At 32.3% G+C, this 22,631-nt stretch overlaps 2 protein-coding genes across 2 annotated transcripts; one reads left to right on the top strand and one right to left on the bottom strand.

The window, feature by feature from the left end:
• The first annotated feature begins 12,381 nt into the window (after window positions 1-12,381).
• Window positions 12,382-12,996, top strand: LOC142605532 (transcription repressor OFP17). Its single transcript, XM_075776933.1, has one exon. It carries the CDS (start codon window positions 12,382-12,384, stop codon window positions 12,940-12,942), a length of 561 nt encoding a protein of 186 aa, XP_075633048.1. The 3' UTR covers window positions 12,943-12,996.
• A 731-nt stretch (window positions 12,997-13,727) lies between these two features.
• Window positions 13,728-16,407, bottom strand: LOC142606646 (protein GRAVITROPIC IN THE LIGHT 1). The gene has a single exon (XM_075777973.1). It carries the CDS (start codon window positions 15,347-15,349, stop codon window positions 13,997-13,999), a length of 1,353 nt encoding a protein of 450 aa, XP_075634088.1. The 5' UTR covers window positions 15,350-16,407; the 3' UTR covers window positions 13,728-13,996.
• Window positions 16,408-22,631: the final 6,224 nt, after the last annotated feature.

The raw sequence follows: 22,631 nt of genomic DNA, 5'->3' as shown, positions 1-22,631 counted from the left end.
CCGGCCTCGTGGATCGAAGTGGCTTTCCGTGGACTGGAGTGCTTGCTTGTGGATCGGAGTGGTGGGTTTCGGCGTACCGGCGTGGGTTTCGGCGTATCGGCGTGGTGGGCTTCGTGGTGGGTTTCGGCGTCTCGGCGTGGTGGGCTTCGTGGTGTGTTTCGGCGTCTCTGCGTGGGTTCCGGCGTCTCGGCGTGGTGGGTTTCGGAGTCTCGGTGTGGGTTCCGGCGTATTGGTGTGGTGGGTTTCGGCGTACCGGCGAGGGTTTCGGCGTATCGGCGTGGTGGGCTTCGTGGTGGGTTTCGGCGTCTCGGCGTGGTGGGCTTCGTGGTGTGTTTCAGCGTCTCGGCGTGGGTTCCGGCGTCTAGGCGTGGTGGGTTTCGGCGTCTCGGGGTGGGTTCCGGCGGCGGGGTGTGGGGGGTTTCGGCGTACCGGCGAGGGTTTCGGCGTATCGGCGTGGTGGGCTTCGTGGTGGGTTTCGGCGTCTCGGCGTGGTGGGCTTCGTGGTGTGTTTCGGCGTCTCGGCGTGGGTTCCGGCGTCTCGCCATGGTGGGTTTCGGCGTCTCAGTGTGGGTTCCGGCGTATTGGTGTGGTGGGTTTCGGCGTACCGGCGAGGTGAGTTTCAGTTTTGGGTTGTTGGATTTTCGGGTTCCTGGGTTTGGTTTGTGGTGACTGTGTATTTGTATTATTTTATTGTAGAAGATGTATTATTTTATTGTGATGTTTATATTATTTTATTGCGTTGAAAGTTAAAATAGATCCACTGCTGCAGCATGTTTTGCAAAATAAATAACTAAAATAGATAAAGTAACTTTTTATGGAGCTAAAAAGTTAAATTTTTAGCTCCACTGCTGTGGATGCTCTTATCCCCAAAATTTAAACCATTAACATTTCAGGGTAACACTTTTATTTCCCATGGAAAATATCCCACATCCCTTCACTGTACTCCTAAGAGGGAACAATAGCCAGACCCACCACTTCAAAATTGAACCCCTGCTAGATGTAGATCCCTAGCCTAGATCAAAAACTTTCAACCCCAAATATCAATATTAACTCATGTAGATTTGGAACCCCATTAAAAATTGACACAAGGTAAAAGATAAAGTCTTTTTGTTTTGTCATGGGACAAGATAAGTCAATTGAATATTCAATCATGCGTTTAGGTGAAGTCGTGGCTTTATAATTATTGTGATATAGTTTATAATTGTTACAAATAACTTAAGAGGATAATCTAATCTACTTCATAGTTCATAATCCAAAACTTCAATTCAAGTTACGTATCTTCTTCTTCTTCTTCTTCTTCTTCTTCTTCTTTTTTAAACAGATTTTCTTACTAGTAAATAAAGTCAATAGAAAAGGGGTTTTCTAGGATTCTTACTTCAAGAGAATTTTCAAACCTCGTCTCCTTGAAATCTTTGAGAAATCTCCTCTCTAGAGTTATATCTCAGACGTAATCAATGAATTTAGTTGTGTTTTTTACTATGACTAGAAAAAAAAAAGTTAATTAAGTAGCTCATAAAAAATAAAATAAATTAAACTTAAATATATCATCTAACTTGGTGATAAGTTTGAGCTTGAGTTTAAAATAAAACTATTAAATAATTCTGGACTTTTAATACTCGGCTCAGTGGTGATACTTAAGGATAAATACCCTCCCTAAGTTATGTATAAATAGTCTTTGACTTAAAAAGAAAAAAATAGTCACTTACCTTTTGCTATAATTGTCAAATTAGTTTTTAAGATTTAACTTTTGTCAATTTAGATCTCATTTTATCAAAACGAGTCAATTGGATCCTTTTGTCCAAATCTTTTAACAAAAGAAGTTGTTTTAACATTTTTTTTATTTATTAATATTGATCAAAGAATAAGATCTATTAAAGGTGCATCTCATAAATGTTTTCAATTACATTTTTAATATAATAAAAAAGTTTGAAAATATAAATAAGAATAGGATCTTTTTTTAATGCGCATTAACATGCTTTCCTTTGGATGTTAATTGTAAAAATAGATTAAACAACATCATTTGCTAATTTAGATGAAAGCAACAAATTTATTCACTTTTACACTACAACGGACTAAATCGATAAAGATTAAAATTTAGTGAGTAATTTAATAATTTTTTTTTTTTTGAGAATCCTGAGTAATTTAATAATTGGTTTAAAAGTTACAGGAATAAATTAAATTTTAGTAACCAAAAAATTATCAGTGCCAAAGGTTTTGTAGTTAAAATTCCCACATTAAAGCAAAGAAGCTCATAATTCAAAAGCCCATTAAAGTTTTAGTGGACCGGTGCTCATGCTGATGGGCCTAAAAATTGAAAAGCCCATTAAATATTTAGGGGGTCGTTCACACCAGCTTGATTTGGATGTTAATTATAAAAATAGATCAAACAACATCATTTGCTAATTTAGATGAAAGCAATAAATTTAATCACTTTTACACTGCAACGGACTAAATCGATAACGATTAAATTTAGCGAGTAATTTAATAATTGGTGTAAAAGTTAAAGGAATAAATTAAATTTTAGCAACCAAATAATTATCAATGCCAAAGGTTTTTTCCCCTTCTCCGATTATTGAATTATATATATATATATATATATATATATATATATATATATATATATATATATATATATCATATTATATTATATATAATAAAAGTTGGGCTTAGACGCCGCGGTTGCACCACGTGAAGTCACTAAATTGCAGAAATTCTAATAAATTTTTAGATTTTAAGAATAGATATATACATATTTTTTGGATAAATATGACAAATTAAGTAATTAATGAAAGAAAGTAGTATTTGATTTACAATTTTTTAGATTTTAATATATAAAAAAAATATATATATATATATATATATATATATTTGTTCTTATCTTCTTTTCCTAAAATTTCTAAGTTGTTAAAAATCTTAATTGGATTACAATCCAAATTCTAATCCTTTTATTATTAATTTATTTTTTACTATTTTTTTACTTAATTTATTAATCTTTTTTTTTTTAACAAATACTTCTTATAACATTAGACTTCTATAACATTAGACTTCTATAGCTCCATGAACCTAAACGCTATATATATGGTTCCTAATAGATATATGCTAATTTTACTATTAAAAATGATGGCAATCTTATTAAGCTATAGACAAAACAAGTCAAATGTTACAAAGTTGATGATATTATAAGAATGAAAAATTAAAACTATCATACGAATTTAGAATTCTAATCCTTTTATTATTGATATATTTTTTACTATTTTTTTTACTTAAATTATATTACTACACGTAAAAATAAACAGCAACTTCACTTCTTCTTTTTTTTAATCTCTAGATTCCCTCTTCACACATGGTACTTTTTTCTTTTTTTTCTTTTTTTTGGATTTCCTCTTCACATGCTACTTATTTTTTAGATTTAGATTTTAGCTTCACACTTACTCACATTTATAGATAAAACAACTTCTTATTTGTTCTTATCACTAATTTTAAATAAAAATAACAACAATTTTTTAGATACATGCTAATTCTATCTCACGAAATTTTAAAGTAAAAAAAAAATCAACGTGCATAGTTAGGGAGAGTTAGACACGTGCATGAGTTGGAGAGTTATATACTTATATCTATTTGATTATCAAGATAAAACTGATCTTCATTGCGAATGAGTTATAGTATAAGAGTAATTCCTAATTAGTGTTGTAAAGACATGTTTTGGACCCAAAGCCCAAAATTGAAAAGGACTAAAACCTAAAGAGCCCAAAACAATAAATTTGTAGAGAGAGAGAGAAATTGAACTCTAAAAAGTTGGATAACAATCACAGTAGGCCAAATGATAATTGAAAAAATGAAAAAAAAAAATAGTTTTATGCAAAGAAAATCCTCTTCGGCAAAGTCCGAGGATGGTGGTTCTTACATATATTTCTCTTAGGCTTAAACACAGTTACAATTCTTGATTGTACAGTGATTTTTTCACAAATTATCTAATGATCCCTTTGTAATGGGGATTTTCTCCTTTATATTCCTCTTCCTCACCTCATCTCAGCCCTTCACATGCAAGTTAGATTGCTGGTTTTGATACTTTTCCCATCAACACCTTCTTGAAGACGTTGTGGGTAGCTGTAAGGCTGGAGGTTACTGTTCAAGTATAACCTCCACATTAATGTGGCCAGGGAGTTAGCTGCAGAACATTCAACTAATACTTATCCTTACCAATATGATTGTCTGGTGCCTTGTTCTTGACGAGAGGTTGGACTTCTTGACCTCTACCCCACTTAGTCGAGGAGGTGTTTCTTCTTGGACTACACTCCCAACTGCTTATGACCAGACTTCTTCCATGGACTACTGACTTGTATGTTCTCGTTAGTATCTACTTGTTCTGGGACACGGCCCATAACCCAATATCCATTTCTGGACTCTTTATCCTTACAAGCGTAAATGGGTAATCTATATTGTATATTTATCTACTATATATATAAGCTAATAAAAATAAACAACTTCACAGGATGCAATCAAGCAACTTTACAAGATGTGCAATCATGCAATAAGACACAACAAGAGCTTATGTGTTTATGATGCTATTTTGTTTAACATAAGCCAGGAGGAGATTTAGAGTACAGGGAATAAATCTCAGGCCAAAGCTTCTGTTGACTTTCAGCATGAATCCCAAGTTAGTTTCAATTGTGCTTATTTTCTTTTTCTTTATCTAAATGTTATGTATGTTGTTAGACTCTCTCTTTTTTTTTTGGGTTTTTTTTTTTTTTTTTTGTGTTCTAAACTTCCAATTACCCTCTTGGAAAAATAAGGTAAATTTAGATATAATTCTCACTCTTAAGGACAACCATTCAATTCCCATTTAAATAATTTATTAAAGCAATTTTTACTCTATTAACTCTACTTATAATTTTTTAAATAATTTTTTTTAATGAAAATTGCCGTATATTCATTATATGATTAGTTATTTCATTCTAACATTTTGTCTTTCTTAAAGTAATTATTTTTATTCTCATATAATCATCATCTCAATGTATTAAAATTGTCTTTAATTGTGTGTAGTGTCATTATCAGAGAATTAAAATCTCATTTATAAGTTCAAAATTTTTAAGATAAGTAATTTAATTATATTATTAAAACAAATTGTTTAATTTACATATATTTTTCTATTAAGTCGTGCATCGCATAGGTATAACACTAGTGTGTGTATATATATATATATCATGATTGAAGTTAAAGCAAAGAAGCTCATTAAAGTTTCCGGATTATTCAAAAGCCCATAAAAGTTTTAGTGGACCGGTGCTCATGTTGATGGGCCTAAAAATTGAAAAGCCCATTAAATATTTAGGGGGTCGTTCACGCCAGCTTTTTTTTTTTTTTTTTTTTGATAGTATAGATAGAAAGACACTGGGAATGGAGAAAGAGGAAGTGGGAAGATAAATCACTAGCTTGATTTTCGATTATGGGAGAAAATTTATTTATATCCATATAGTAAGATAATTTTATGGATTTTTATGATTTTTTAGGTAGGATCCTATCAATGATCACTGCCATTCAATTCTATTGTTATAATATCAACCATTATTATTATTATTATAAAGACAATCTGAGTATCCTAATGATTAATGAATGATTAGGATTTTTTTTTTAAGAAACCGATGATAGTTTATGACTAAATTTCTGTAACGCCACAAACCCAAAAATAATAAAAATTTATTCAATTTTGATAATCCTTAACCAAAAAAAATTGAAACAAATGCAAATAGTAATCTAAAATTTCATCACAATCTCAAAGCTCTAATTCCAACAAAATAAAACATCCTCCCATCCAAGGATGTCTCTTATGTATGTGCAAGGGGAATAGAGGGGGCTTAGATAAATCAATATGTAGAATTCAATAACATGAAATGCGGGATTGACCCTTTTAAGTGAATAGTACATTTTAACAAATTTATTGCTTGCAAAATTGTCTATATTTTAACATCAAATATATCATAGAAAAACAATTTAAGATACACGAATAATGTCAATGTCATCATAAAACATCTAATATTATAATATCACTATAAACTGAGCCACTACCTCATGATATATTAACATAGTCATATAAACAATTCTCTTGGCCTTTTTCGTGGTTAACATTTACACCCCATTAATAGAGTTGTGTGGCCCCCTCTTTGGGACTAGAATCCCTTTTCATTCCATTTCTTTAAGGGCGACTCACTTTTTAGAACCTAAAGTTGCACTTATTTGCTAAGAAACTCCTTTTTTAGATTCTCAATGGAATGCTCCCTTGCTAAGGAATTAAGAAAAGTGCATTATCCTCTCTTTGAGACTGTCATTTGCTAAGGATTAGTTACAGTATGACTGTCCCTTGCTAAAGACTAAATATAATACCGAGCTTTTAATCACAACTTGTCATGTTGTTCAAATCAAATTTCAAAGTACTCAAAGCAAATAAGTTTCACATCACATAAAATTGAAAAAAATAACACAAATACAATTATAATATTTAGAAATACGAAAGCCTTATTCACACATATATATTTAAATAAGTCCAGTACATGTTTTCATAAAATATTCACACCAAATATTTAAAGAACATAAAAACATTTCTTAATTACAAGCATAGTTTGGTAGTCAAAACTATTTTTAAGAAATCCCAACTAGTAAACACCACATACCTCTTTATTTTACAAAACAAAATCAATCACCCTTGACTCACAATAAACCTGTAAAGTTTGAACCTGCAAATTTAACACATAGAGAAGAAATCAAAAATGTGTGTAGTGTGGCTTAACAAGGGGAAGGTTATATATATATATATATATATATATATATATATATATAGGCTATGGTTTTTAAGCTTATTAAGGCCCATTTATTTACTAATGCTTTTTTTCTTGGGCTTTCTTGTTTCATAATAATTATCTTATTTAAATATTTTAGATCCAAATTGCATCCTCTAATCTATATCTATATATAATATAAAATCGAAATGTTTAACTTTTTGTATTGTGTCACGGAACTATATAAATTAATACTACGTTTACATTTAAAAATACTGAAACATTATGTCTTTTCACCGTTGGTATTCAATTGTGTCTCTCTTGGGAAATAGTTACATATTTTTTTTTATTTAAAAAAAACACTTCTTTAAAATCGTGACAAATCAACAAGTAAACATTTTTTTTTTTAGAAACAACCAGCAAATAGGCCAAATCAATTATTTTTTAGCCTCACCTTCGCACACGTTCACCAAAAATTTACTTTATCTTAAAAAAAAAAAAAAACCACACCGTTTGATTTCCCGTTCTGTTATGCTCATTTTCCCTACTCAATTTCTTCATCTGCAATTCATCATCATTCCTAAACATCCCTACCACCAACTTTTTTCCAATCCCAACAGTCCGCCAATTATATATGGCATTCACAAGTTCTTCGTATTAGTCGTGTCTCTCTGTTAGGCAGGCCACAGAAATGGCAGTTCAGTTGGGACAGATGATGTTTTGGGTGTGAGACTGCTTCGTTGGGAGATGATACGGCGTTTTCGCTTAGTGGGTATTTGGCCAGAATCATTGGGCATTGGGAGACAATACGGTGTGTTGGGTTTTGCCTTCATTTTGCTATTCCTTGCTCTGCTTTGCTTTTTTCTTTTCTTTTCTTTATTTGTTTAATCAGTTTTCTTTTTCTAGCTTTTTTTGCTTTGCTTGGGATACGGGTCCACATTAGAGTTTGATTGTTGAGGATGATTACAATTGCTCTGAATTTATTCTGATGTTAAGTTTGTCTCATAATTTCAATTATGAATATGCATTGGTTGAGAAAGCATATGGACTGGACATGATGGGGAACTGCTTTGGCACATATCACCATATCCTTTACGTTTCATATATCACACTGATTGGATTGGCCAAAATCAATAATAGTTAGGTGTTAGGTTTCATCAATTACATCTTGAGTTTTACCTGAAGTAGATGTGGGTATGTGTCATATGCAAAAAAAGCATCTCACGGGTTTTTGAAGTGCAATTTGTGATATTAGGATGAAATGGTACAATCTTTCGTCAATTCACAAGTAAAGCCACTTAACAAATTTTAAAGATTAAAAAATAATGCAGTCCTACAATTGAAAAAAAGAAAAAGAAAAAAAAAAGACCCTTCTAACCTTCAGTTATACCCCAAAAAAAAGAAAAAAAAAAGAAAAAGAAAAATCTACTCATCATTTTACTTACTTCACATATTGTCCTTATTCAAAATCACTCAAAAATAAAGGTTAGCGTCTTTTATATGTTTCATTCACTTTGTTCTATGTTGTTTAAGATTTTATTTCATTTTAATTTTAGATTTGTATAGGAGATTCTGAAATTGAGATGCAATATATAGTATAGTATATTATTCATATCATCTCTTATTTAAAAGCATTTTACGCATTGAATTCAAGTAAAATGACATTTTCTTCAAAGCTCATAATGTAGCTTTTCTCGTGCATGCATGGGTTTGGGACTAGTACTATCTAAAATTCAATCAAGTTTTGTAATTTTACTTTTGTTCAATTTAATCCTTTATGTTTCAATAATTTTTCAAAAAATAAAATAAAATAAAATAAAAACACTACTTTGATGAATTGTTTGATGAAGAGAGAGAGAGAGAAGAAAAATATTTTAATGAAGAAAATTTTAACACACTTTGATAGATCATTTATAAACTTAATGCAATCACAACATACCCAAATACATAAAAAACAAAAACAAATCCAACTATTACGCCATAGCTAGTTTTGTTTACCCAAAAATACAGCTAACCCATTATTCAAAAGCCTACTTTGTAATCACCGCGCACCCTTGGTGCTTAGTCACTCCACAAATATAAGTGCTTGTGGGGTGTGAGGGGCAAGGGTCGGGTTTAAGTCTCCAAGAGAAAACTTCACACATATATATACTTAGATTAGATTATAATAGAATTTCTATCTTATAATATATATGTACACACACTTTGTAATTTGTATACATAAAACCGTTAATTCATTTGTCTCAAAAAAAATTTCATTTAATTAGCATCAAAAGCTTGTCCCATCAATGTGTCACCCTCACATTCTTTTCTTTTCTTTTTTTAAATTTTATATAGAACATTGTCACCTTCTTAATTAGTGATGGCTATAAGGAACATATATATATATATATATATATATTTTTTTTTTTTTTTTTTTTTGAGATAAAGGAACTTAGGTTACAAAAGAAAAACTGTCAAACATAGGTTTAAAGTTTCTCAAAAAAAAAAAAAAAAAATTGCAGGTTCAAGCACATCAAGGTAGATTGATCCTCACAGGCCCTCCCAGTAGGCCAATTAGGCTATTGCTTAAGGCCTCCAACTGGAAGGAGGCCCCAAAATTTTGAAAAACAAGGATTGTAGAAAAATTAAAAAATAAATAAAAAATATAGTTTCAGATGAAACTCTAAAAAATCGTATACATCCTCGTGACCAAAGAACAAAAAATCTGGAATATTCTTGTAAATATTGGTACTCCAAAAAATTCTTTGCTCTAAACAAAATCGAATTTCCAAAAAAAAAAGACATCATTAACCTCTAGACAAATCAAAAATCAACTGGATAAAATGCAAATCTAGTCTAAACAATTACCCACAAAATAATCTAAAATCAAAAAAAATAAAAATCTCAAATCCCTAAACTTTACTCATTCCTTAAACTTGAATCTTTTCTCAAACATGATGTTTATTATGATATTGATGGTTTAGATTTATTTTCATAGTTAAAAGTTTTAAAAGAAATTTTACAAAAAAAAAAATATACTCCAATTGACATACTAAATTATATAAAAATATTAGATTCTTTTTCAAATATATGCATCGCTTATAGAATTTTACTAATAATACATGTGACAATTACTTCTTCAAAAAGAATTTTTCAAAATTAAAATTAAAATCATATCTAAGTTCGACAATATCTCAAAAAAGATTAAGTGGATTAGCTATATTATCGATTGAAAATGAGATGTTAGAAGAACTTGAATACAAAAATTTAATTAGTCAATTTACATCTTGAAAAACAAGAAAAATATATTTTAAATGAAATATAATATAATATAAAAATATTAAAAATTTGTTGATTTAATTAGTACATAAATATAAAAAATACCTTATTTTTATTCTCACCTAAGCCCCAAATGTCTAGGTTCGGCCCTGGATCCACAACATCATCACTTAGCAAAAAAAAATTATATTAAAAATCTATCATATTATTGGGTAACCTGTGTAGTTTATTGTTTGTTGTCCAGTTGTTAGTGAAAGTGATAGTGAGACTTAAAAGTAGTGGATGTCGATCACTTTTCTTTCCAGATTAATTAGTGGAAGCATCTATTGCACCTATAACAGTGGTTTTCAAACCCACCTGCTATAAATAATAAATTAGATCGAGCCCTTCTGCTTCCCCAAACTAAAGTGCCGGCCCCAGCCGCAAGAGTTACTAATCATAAAACCAACAACTCGATCGATCGGTCCAGACCAACATGGCATCAACTTCATGTGCCCTTAATTGAATGATAGCTTCTTACTGTGTATTTTCTTCTACGCCTGCTGTTTGGATATCTCCTGTAGACTTTTTGTTTATCTCTCACACTGCAGCTACTATTATAAAAGGAGCAAAATGAGGCTTTTTTTTGGCTAAAGAAATATTACATTACTATCAAAGATTTATATATAGTTTATGTTAGCGAAACATGGGGTGTCACTTTTAGAAATTAAAATGTAGTCAATTTTTTATTAAGTTTTTCTATGGTGACCTGTCTCACTTTTTATATTCTACTTTATACTCTAGCAACAACAATTTGTTAGGTATTAATTTAACTTTTTTTATAATATAATCAAAATTTAAAATGAATATATATATATATATATATATATATATATATATCATTTGACAAGTTGTGATTGGTGTAGTATAAAGTGAAATATAGAAAGTATGATAGATGATTTGTTATCATGAGGTTGAAAATAATCTATTAACTCACAAGTTTTCCTACAAACTAGCACCATTCAATAATTTGTAATGAGTTTGGTTTCTCCAAAAAAAAAAAAAAATTGTAATGAGTTATAAGTGTAACAAATTTCCTTTCTTAAAATTTTGGTTAGCCAAACCTCTTTTTTTTTTTTCTCCAACAAGCTCACCGGCCCCTCAACAAATTATTGTAAAGCTAAAATACTCCAGAAACTATATCAAGGTATTGTAGCTTTACTAAATAATTTCTGTTCATTTTTTTAATTTCCTCCACCAACAGCTATCTCATTCCCTCTCTTTCTACAATACCAAACGGGAATAAAGAGGAATATTTAAATGAAATAAAGAAAAATTATATATCAAAGAATTCATTGTGCTGTGTATTTTTTTAAAAAAGTAAGTAGCTAAAATATAAAAATGACTTTCTAACAAACATTTTGGACCAAATAAGTGCAAAGTTCATTATGAATGCTCTAATTGGAGCACAGATGCTCCTCCTTCATTTGCAGGTTACTTCAAGTTCAAAGCAGCCAACGCATTTAACTCATATAAGAACAATATGCATCAATAGATATCTCTATAGTAAGTAGTAACCAAACTTTATAGTACAAACTAAATGGTAAAATATTATACATGTGACCAAAAGTAGATACATGTAGTCATTATAATGGATCCAATGCACTGGAACACTAGACTCCAATTTTTAGTCCAAGAGATCTTAGATTGGGTCCAGTGTATTAGATCCATTGTGATGATAACATGTGAAAGTAGACACATGTTGCCATTGCACCAGGTCCAGTGTTGGATCCAATCTTTGCCCCAATAAGAGTGTGTCATCTTCAACATTGCATCTAATCTTTACCCTAGGGTTATTGTAATTTCAAAAGAGTATGTTCTTCCTATCAAAAAAAAAAAAAAAAAGAGAGTGGGTTTGGTGTCTCAGGACCTTAATAACAAAGTAGCATGGGTCCTTGACGTTTTCCCTAATACATGGTCCCAAGTACCCAAGGTTCTTTGAGTAAAAAAAACTCAAAAGGCAACACAAAAACGGAGCTGGAAACTCGCTAAAATAGGAGTTGACCTGCAATGAGGTATCCCACTCAGCCTAGACGTGAAACCCACCAGCAGAGTTAGGCCTGCTCCTTTAGAAGTGAGCAGGACAAATAACCTTAATAACAACATCCTCTTAACAATATCTATTTCTCCCCAACAAACTCCACTTCGCAATCTCTCTCTCCCTCTCTGTGAGTGTGAGTGTGTGTGTGTGTGTGTGTTACACCAACCGTCATCCCAACAATTTGAGGCATACCACCTCACCATACAAAGATATCAAAGGCACCACCCCACTTCATTCCTTCAACTGCACTCAACCTTCAAATCATTAGAGATGAAAGTGAAAGCATTAGCTGCCTTAAGATCCAAGCTTCTAAATCCATGCAGAAAATTCCTTCAAATCCTCAAATTCAGACTCAAAAGACCTGTCTTTATAAGAGCTCTTCGATTTCATCCTCACCGCGTGAAATCCAATAAAAATAATCCTCCAAAGAATCGAGTAACTGCATTACTATCAGGCAACCGTTCAGTTAGGAGGCCAAAAGAGATGGACAGAGTGAGGGAGCTTATGAGTGTATCTAGTGCAGGGCGTGAGGGAAGGCTCTTTCCATCACCTATTACACCAGCTTATGTGAAGACTAGCAGCGGGGCTGGCAAAAGGGAAGCTTCAGGTGACGAAGACATGGAAGATGCATGCAGGAGTTTTGAGAACTATTTGGTGGAGATGATTGTTGAAGAAGGGAAAGTGAGGGATTTGATGGATGTGGAGGAGCTTCTCTATTGCTGGAAGAATCTAAAGAGCCCAGTTTTCGTTGATTTGGTCTGTAGATTCTATGGAGAACTGTGTAGGGACTTATTTTCCACTAAGGATGATGAAGTTGACAGTCCATTGTGATTCTGCAAATAGATGTTTTTTTTTTTAAATTTTTTATTATTACCTCTTCTCTTCCTCACTATCTATTTCTCCCACGAGTTATATATATATATATATATATATATTTGTAATTTGCAAATATAATTGAAAAAATAAATCCTTATCTTGCAGGGCTCTTCAATACTACTTTAGGCATGCAACCTCTTCATCATCCGTGTGCTCGTTTTAATTTCAAGAGTGAGGTCAAGCTTGAAAAGTACTATAATCTTATAGAGAAAGGTTTTGCCGCATACTAGTATATAGCAATTACTGCAAAATAAGTTACGTGGAAGTAAAAAGAAAAGAAACATGTCCAAAGGTCCACCTGATTAGCTGCATTACATATAACCCCTGGACAAATGTTACTGTCTTTTTGCTGCCACTTAACCCATTATACATCAATAGTGTGAAACAAAACCTTTCCCAATCTTATATGTTACCATCCGAGAAGAATGAGTGAATGACCACCATCCAGCTAAGACTTCCACAACCCATTCAAAGTTAACTAGTAAGTCACTGTCAGCCATTATTTGTGCTATAATTGCTTAAGGTCACGTAACCTTTACGTGCAGAAGAACAGACAAAATTATATCAACTAAACAAGCCACACATTTATCCCCTAATGCCCATACTTTAGTCTTTTTTTCTCTCTTTCTAGTATTTTGGTCGGGGAATAAAGTTGTTTAGTAGGTGCTGAATCAATGAATTAGATCTAATTATCTAGTGACTTAACCGAGCAAAGAAATAATAATAATGAACTCATATGATGGCAACCTTAAGAGACATACTTACAGTTACACTAAGAAATTAACAAGATTCTTGCGGCCTACAATGTAGATTTATCAAAAACTGGTAACTGGAAAGCACAAACTCTAGTTTGTGTGTCCAATTACATCATACACTACCAGCTAGAGTGCATAAACTCGGAATACAGCTTCCAACTACCTTGAGCTAATTATCAACATTTACAAAACAAAAGGTCATTAGGTATGTTACCGGTTAGTCCAAGCACCTCCATCTAGCATTTCCAAAGGGATTACTTCAGTTTTGAAAGATACACCCGGGACCTCAACAATTTATCCCCAATTTTAAACCCCGGCATGACCATCAGCTCAACTCTATGCATAGCTTGTTCAACAGCCTCCACTGCACCTTCCATATCCTCTTCAACAGATTCCATATGAACATCTGAAAATTTGCTACCCCTTTTGACAGTAAATAGTTTTGCTTTTGGATTGATAGAAGCTGCAATGCCTTGTAAAACCCAGACCCACTTTGCCATCTTTGCAAATATTTGGTAGAATGGTGTCCTGGGATGCTTGCCACTCAATACAAATGCCCTGTGATCAAGATTCCCAAAGAATGACACTTCCAGCAATTGATGAACAACTAATAGATATTTTTTTCCACAGAATTTTGCAAAATCAGAATTTGGATATTCTGTCAGAGCATCAATTGGGTTATCAAACCTCATAATTTCATCCACATTATAGGACTTAAATCCAATCCCACAAAACATTCTCTGTGCTATGTAGGCTTCAAACGCATACTTCTTGTGGGACCTTTTGGAATAAACAACTGCATCTTCAATTGAATTCGCTGCCTGATCTAGATCCCAACCTGAAGCTTTCATCAAGCTAATTAATGGCTTTGCAAAATCATGAATGGACTTGGTAGTGGCTTTGAAAGCATCTTCAAGTGTGGCTATGCTTAAAACTGTTGGGATCTTCTTCTCCAGACTTATCTGCCTCATCTTCTCAGCCAGTCCAATGTTCCCCAACTCCAAATCCTGAAGCACTTCCCGCAAACGAAGAATCTCAGAGTTTTTAGCTTTGACTTGGGACTTCAAGTCTTCCAACACCCTCTCACTCAATTCAATTTCCACTTGCAAATCACTGCACGTAGAGCAATCAAGCTCTGCTTTGTTTGTGAATTGCTTCTCCTTATACGAACGCTTGATCTTGCAAAGTGATTCAAGTTGAGCCACAACAAGTTGATCAGCATCTATAATCTTATCTGGGTTATAGGGAATGTGAGCTTCCTGAAGCGCAACATAAGCAAATTTCAGTGCTGTAACAGTGTTAAATAACTTCACAATCTCCCCTTCACCACACACATTGCTTTTGCTTTTAACTTCAATGGGTTGAGGATGAATTTTCTCACTGACACATTCTTTCTCCTCAGTGTCATCGCTGCCTTCCTCGACTAATGGGGCAGTGTTGTTCTTGGGGTTGTGACAAGACTGATGTTGATGGTGGTGCTGCCTCTGATTTGGGCTTTCAGAGGGAAAGACACCAATGGATCTCAATTTACAAACTTTCGTGAATTTGGAGACAATTTCAGATATGTTTGAGGAGGGCTTAGAGGGTTTAAAGGTGGCATTTTCCATTGGTTAAAGATCAAAGAACCCAAAAACTGACACAGATCTAATTCAATGTGCTTCTACCTTCTACAAGGAGTAAATTCCAAAATATAATAAAATTTAAATTAAAATATTATGAAAGTGGGGTACAAAATCTTAAACAGCGGTCCAGAAATTTCCCCAAGAAGAACCAGGATTCCCGGTAATATGCCTTAAACCCTGTGGTAGTGGCATGGAACACCCTATATTAATTAAAGAAATGAACTTTGGGGTTTTTAGTTAAAAGGTTCAGTAAAAAACTACGGCGAATATCAGCTTGAGTTCAAAAAGAAGGAACAGATATTCAAAATACTTAAAGCGCTAAATCAAAATTAAAGGTTGCCCCATCATCAAGCTTTAGCTTCAAGAGGGTTTAGCATCAAGTTTCAAAATTATAGGAGCAAGAGGACACAAAAGCTAGTAAATTTCTAGAATCCACTTAAAAAAAAATAAAAAAAAAACCGCAAGAGATTTTTTTTTCTGCTTTAACTATGAAACTAATCAAAGCAAGCACAGGCTTTTATACGAACACAATGTAGCCAAGAAGAAGAAAAATGAACCAAATACAAAGCCTAAGCAGCAAGTGACTTTAGCATCAAGATGGTACCTAACAACCCAACATTTTTCTATTATGAAAAAGTGTGAGAGTTTTACCCAAAGAATAGTGTCAGGGTTGAGCACAAACAAACACAATGCAGAGAGCAAGGAGTGAGAGACAGCGAGCTGAACCTTGGAGTTTCCGATCCACAACGTTGCAAACTAGACACACACACAGTCTATTTAGTAGTTGTAGAGCAAAGCAGACAACATTTGGATTAGCAAAAAATCCCAGACTATTATTAACGACGACGTTTCAGTTTCAGTTTCAGTTTCAGCACGACCACATAAGACCACAGAACAGTACCTCCGATCAAAGCCAAAAATGATGTTTTCAAAGGTTGGGATTGGGATTTGACTCAATGAACGGTCGTTTTCAGTGCTAAAGCCAAGTTGGCATTTTGTGCTCGAACTACTAATAAGAGTGAGAGAGCGACAGAGTGAGAACTGAGAAACTGTGTTTGTTTTGTTTTGGTTGGATGGGAATTGGGACTTGAAAACTTGGAAGTGTGAAAATGTGATGCACACAATAGAAATTTAAAAAAAATTAAAATAATCACAATTATACTTATAACAAATTGTGAATTTATATAAAAATAGCAAACAATTAATCATAATTAATTATTAGTAACGGACAAATTGGTTTAGAAAGTTTTTTATAAATTTTTTATGTTTTTTGAAAAAAAAAATTTTATACTTTTTATAAAAATAATATTAAAATTTTTCTAAAATTTTCAATTAACAAATTTTGGGTTTTGTTTTTAAATTTGGGAAAGAGGGTCCTGAACTGGGAATCTGAACTGTTTCAGAAGGAAGAGCTAAATTTGAATTCTTCATTGGAGTTAATAAAGAAAGAACCGCACGCAATAACCAAAAACGATTAAGCATAAAGCTTAAAGCACCACCACAGTAAAAAAGTAAAAAAGAAAAATAGTAACCGCACGCGACTTTCTTTTACCCTTCTTTCTTTGTTGTCTCTGTCAGGGTCCCCACTCCCCACGCATCAAGGCCCAATTACCGAGGAAAACTTTTATTTTAAGTAACAGTAGTATTTTTCGTTGTTTTTTGTGCCCAGAGTTGCAGATCGAATCTCGGCCGTTGAAAATTATGTGTGTGGAGTTTGAGATGGTTTTGGGTAACCGGTCCATTTGTTGTGAAGAGGCTTAATGAGAGAGAATGGGCCAAACAAGAAAACGACGGCGTTATGAAGGCTTTTTTGCTAAATGGGTTTGCCTCGCTGTTGCTGCAGACACAGTCAGACAGTGCGTTCCTAGTGCGAGCGTCATTTGTAACCAGGCCGGCCAGTGGAAAAAATAAAAAGTTAACATGTGTATTTTTAAAAACTTTTATATTAGAGGAGAAAATAATTATTAATTTTTTTTACCACTTTTTATATTTTTAATAAAAATTATTTTAAAGTTTTCTTAATTTAATTTATTAATAATTATTTTAAGGAAATCTATTAACATGACTTTTATTTTATTTTATTTTATTTAAATAAAATGAATTGATAGATGTGTTATCAATTTTATAGTATTGATTATTGACGTAAGATTTAAGAATTGTACAAATTGATCATTATTCTAATATAAGAATTTAATGCATTACAAAAATGATGATGTTGTGGCATGATGACATGGTACAAGAGAGTGACATTACATAAGGGAGTCAAGCCCAAGGAGCTGATTGGTTGGAAAGAACAATGAGGTGATTTATGAGAGGAAGAAAAAATAGAAGAGGAAAGTGTGTTTTGTTGGAAATAGGGAATAAGAGTTTTCTTTTCTCATCGAGCTCACCCTTTGGAGTGAAATGGATTTCTTCCCAATTTGGGAAGAAAATAGGGAGAATGAGTTGGTTTGATGAGAAATTATCCATTTGTGTTTTTTTTCCTAATTTACATTACTTTTTTTTTTAACAATATTAAGTTTAAGCCTTTTTTTATTCTTATATGCTATTAAATCTTTTTTAAGCAATGTAAATTTATATAATTTACATTTTTTATATTCTCATTTTTCTTCTCATCCAAATAAAGGAATTTTATATTCTTCTACTTTTCCACCCCAACTAACCACTACGAGAGAAAACTAAAATCTATTCTATCCCTCATTTTTTCTTCCCATATATCCCCCATTTTCTATTTCCCCATTCTTTCACTTTCCCAACCAAACTAAGCCTAAGAGCAATCACACCCGCCTTTGTAAATTACAAAAAAAAGAAAAAAAAAAAGTAGCAAAATTTACCCATTTTACCCCAAAAATTTCTCACATCAATCGAACTAAAGTTGTCTAAATATCCATTGTTGTAATAGTAATTATGTATATTTGCAAAGTTAATGTTTATTTTTATTTTATATTCTATTATTGTTTTCCGTCTCCCCAAATCTGATCTCTCTCTTCGTCACTTTCCCTTCACTCTCACCCCCTCACTCTCTTTTCTCTCTACTTCATCAAACATGCTCTCTAAACACAGAATCTCTACACATACTCATCATTAAATACTTCACCTATACAAATCTTCCCCTCCAAACACAAAGTCCCCACACAATCTCAACAAAAAATACTTCACCTACACAAACCCATAGTCAAGACCCAACCCACAAAGAAAAACCAATTGCAATGAACACAACCACTGCACTGCCACTACTAGAGCTCTGATGAACTCCACTTCACTGCAAAGCCATCGGAAATATCAAGCAAGGAAGTGACTTGGGCAATTGAGAAGTGTTATTGTTATTATTTATAATTATAATTTTTTTTTTGGTATTTGTTTCAAGTTAGATTTAATTTGGGTATTTGATATTTGAGAATTTTGCGAGTTTGCTGGAATTGATGATTATATTTATGGGTTCTGTATTGGTGTTGCTTTGAGCCTTTGATTGGGTTTTGTTTCTCTTATTTAGCTTCAAGCTTAGTGGAATTTTGTAGGTTTTCTAGAATTTATGATAGAATGTGTAAGTTTTGTTTTGGTGTTGCTTTGAGCATTTAATTGGGCTTGGTTGATGGGGGTGGTTAATTGAGGAAGATTGGTTGAGGGAAGAAAGAGATATATGAATTAAGAGAATCATAAAAAAAATTGATAAAGAAATAGCATTTTAAATGAAATGTAGTATAATAGATAATTTTATGTTAGCTGTTTTGAAAAGTTGTACAAAATAGAAAAAGTAAGTTATTATGTTAAAATAAATAGAAAATTTTACACAAACTAACGTAAATGCTTGATAGTTCATTTTACACTTGTCATTTTTATTGTAGCCAAATCCACATATGCCAATTTTATTGTAGCATTTGAAAATTGGTGGAAAAATTAGTTAGAAACACATGCATATGCTAGATTTTAGGAAGTTGTTAGAGGTAGACACATGTGCTTTAGCAAATCTATCATGATTAATATGTTACAATTCTATTCTAGCATGTGGTAACAACAGTAACAGCATTAGAGTTTGCTTTAGAACTGGGGCGGAATTCTACTATTCGGAGGGAGATTCTAAAATTTTTATGAACTCATTGAAAGAGGATTTGTTATCCTTAGTTTCGTTTGGTCTTTTGATTTAAGATGTAAAAGCTATTGCTGAATCTTTTCAATGTATTAGTTATTCTCATGTTCATAGGAAAGGTAATATTGTAGCTCATAACCTAGTTAGACATGCACGTCCTGTCATTGGTTATTCAGTGTAGATGGAAGATGTCTCATTACACATCTTAATTGCTTATTAGACAAATTTGCCAATTGATTAATAAAATTTGAAGACTTTTTTCTCAAAAAAAAAACTCATAAAGATGATGGTAAAGCTGTCTTGTCGTCTTGTAAAGGAAGCCCGAGCCGATGTGTCGTGTTCTAAAGCACCTTCAAAAACAATGTGTCGTACCCATCCTTTGTATAAATTCCCAATACTGCAAGTCGCACAACTGCTTCTATAATCTGTTATCACGTAATGTAATTAGTGTAGTTTTTGTTTAGTCAGTTAAAAGATTGTTATAATTGTTACGACAAACGCTAGAGCTAAGATTTAGATTATATCAGTATATAAACTATAAAGTCCAATAGCTGTAGGAATTCAGACACGTAAGACTCATTTACTCTCTCTCTCTCTCTCTCTCTCTCAGTGCCGGCTCAAGGCCTAGGCCTAAGGCCTCACAACCAAAAAAAAATTTCCCTACTAAAAAAAGACCCCATTTTCATTTGTAAAGACCCAAAATTTTATTAAAAAATAACATTTTTTATATAATTAGTACTTTTTTTTTAAGTGATGTTAAAGATACCACAAATTTTACTATAAGTTTAAGTTTAAATTTAACTAGCATGTCACTAATCACATAAAAAATTAATTCAAACACAAATAAATTAAGTTGAATTTTATCAATTACAGTCATTATCACATTATATTGTGAACATTTTGCAGTATCTTTAGTATTTTTCTTTTTCATTTCTAACAAGGCTTCCAAAATAGGAGACCAATAGAATTTAAAACCAATTGAAACCCTAAAATGTTTCAAAAAAAAATGCTACAAATGTGATAGAACATCAATGATGACTAATCTCCTCTAATAGTTTGAGATCTTAATTTTTGTAAACTAATATCCTACAAAGTCACGCACCAAATAATATTTATCTATCTCTTTCTCTTAAAAAGAATATATAAATTAAAACTTAGGTTACAACTGTACTTAATTATGCATAGTTATATATCTAAGTTATAGTAAGTTTCTTTTTTAAAAAAATAATATTTTTTCTAGTTCTTTTTGTTTAAATTTATGATTCAACTATGATATTCAATCCTCTGTATGAAATTAACATTAATTTAATTATTATTATTCATCAATTTCTGTCTTTACATCAAATTAGTCTTCATTTAATTTGTATTATATATATTTATTTAATTAACGTTTACATATAAAAAGGCCTCATATAAAATTTCCGCATTAGGCCCCAAATTTTGTTGGGCCGGTCCTGCTCTCGCTTAGTTCTTGCGTCTCAATTTTCTTTTGCATCTATTCCTCTCATTCTTCTTAGTTACTTAGCAAATATATATGGGTAGGCTCTTTTTTTTTTTTTTTTTTTCTTGTGTCAGGATGTGCCGAGTTTTGAAACTCCAGTAGATGTGAAAAACACAGTATTGGAGAAGTAATTATCGGATGACAATAGGCACATCTTCCGCATGTGTAAGTGTAAGTTGATATTTCTTTGTTTTTTCTTTGCTAAGTGTGTAAGCTGATATATCAAACGACACCTTATTCAAGGTAAAAAAATTCAGCTGAATTTTTGAGAGAGAGGTATAGATTCTATGCTTGAAGGGGACACGAATGTAGTACAATATAATTTTGAGGGAAAACAAATAAGGGAGAGAGAGCAAATACAGACATGCACAAAAGACCAGCTGATGAAAACGACATGAAAAAAAAGAAAAAGGTTTTGACACAAACATGTATGCTCCCCCACCTGTCTGCTGGTAAAGATTCTATGTCACATGTCATGAAAGTAACATCTATTGTAAACTTCGCTCTACCTGCACACTTACCGTGTGCCCATGGCTCATCTTCTGTATTTCTTGCTTGTTGGTCTTGCACTAGCAAGGTTTTGCAAAGTTTCTTACAATACAGAACCAAAATTTGAAAGTTAAAAGTTAAAAACCTCTTATTTATGAAAAAAAAATATGATAAGGTTGTGATCCAATTGGTTAGATCAATTCAATCTACTTGTTTGTGATCCAATTCACCTTATTAAACTGTTCAAACTTCTAGCAGTTTGAATAAGATTTGCTAGTTCTTCCTCGTATAAAAAGTTAAAAGTTTTTCTAATTCTTCCTCGTAATAAATCTTCTATGTTTTGACCAATATAATGTTATAATAAATTTGATTTTTACATACATAATAGGTTGTGATTGGAGTATAGTAAAAATGATTTCATAGTGGTTTTTTGTAAAATTTATGGTAAAAATAATGTTCCACTAATCACTATCTATCACCTCAATAAGTTGTGAAATTTTTGTGTCTAATGCATTGATGTCTTTTGAATCCAAATAGTATGAGTTTTGATTATTTGATAGAAAAATCAAATTAGTGTGTGTGTGTGTGTATATGTAATGTATGTATTTATAATCAAAGACGTAAATACTAAATAGACCACTTTTTGGGTTCACTAATTGGTTTGGGATTTAAAAGTGTCCATGCTCTCTAATCTAATGTGTCCGATAGTTACTGCTATAGATTTTCTTCCACAAAATTACTCAAGAATCATGCCAGGGCTCAGGACCATAAATTTGAAAATGATGCATGTAATTAACATAAAAGTTGAAGATGAAATTTTATGCATTATTTGTGAACCAAAGTTTATGGAAATTACATGACTCCAATAAGTATTGCCAACATCTCTTCATTTGTGTGACCAATATTTTGATATGACACATTTTCTAATTTTCTCCAATCTCCCTGTAAAAATATGATAAGATTGAGAAATGAAACATTAAATAAACGAATTTACTATTACATCCCAAAGGCTACATGCATGCTTCCAAAACATCGAAATCTAATAAAACTTGCAACACAGAGGGAGGGGACAAAGAACAAGGTAATGTCATCCTCTTGATCAGTACACTCCAAGTTTTCTTAAAAGCATCACTGCAATAGTACATTTATTCGCCTCCTTGAGCACGACCTCATAGTGGTCAAGTTGTTGG

This window comes from Castanea sativa, chromosome 8, assembly GCF_040712315.1.
Source record: "Castanea sativa cultivar Marrone di Chiusa Pesio chromosome 8, ASM4071231v1".
In the NCBI taxonomy this organism is placed as follows: Eukaryota; Viridiplantae; Streptophyta; class Magnoliopsida; order Fagales; family Fagaceae; genus Castanea; species Castanea sativa.
Note: the sequence above shows the minus strand (reverse complement) of the source record. Positions and strands in the feature narration are given on the sequence as shown.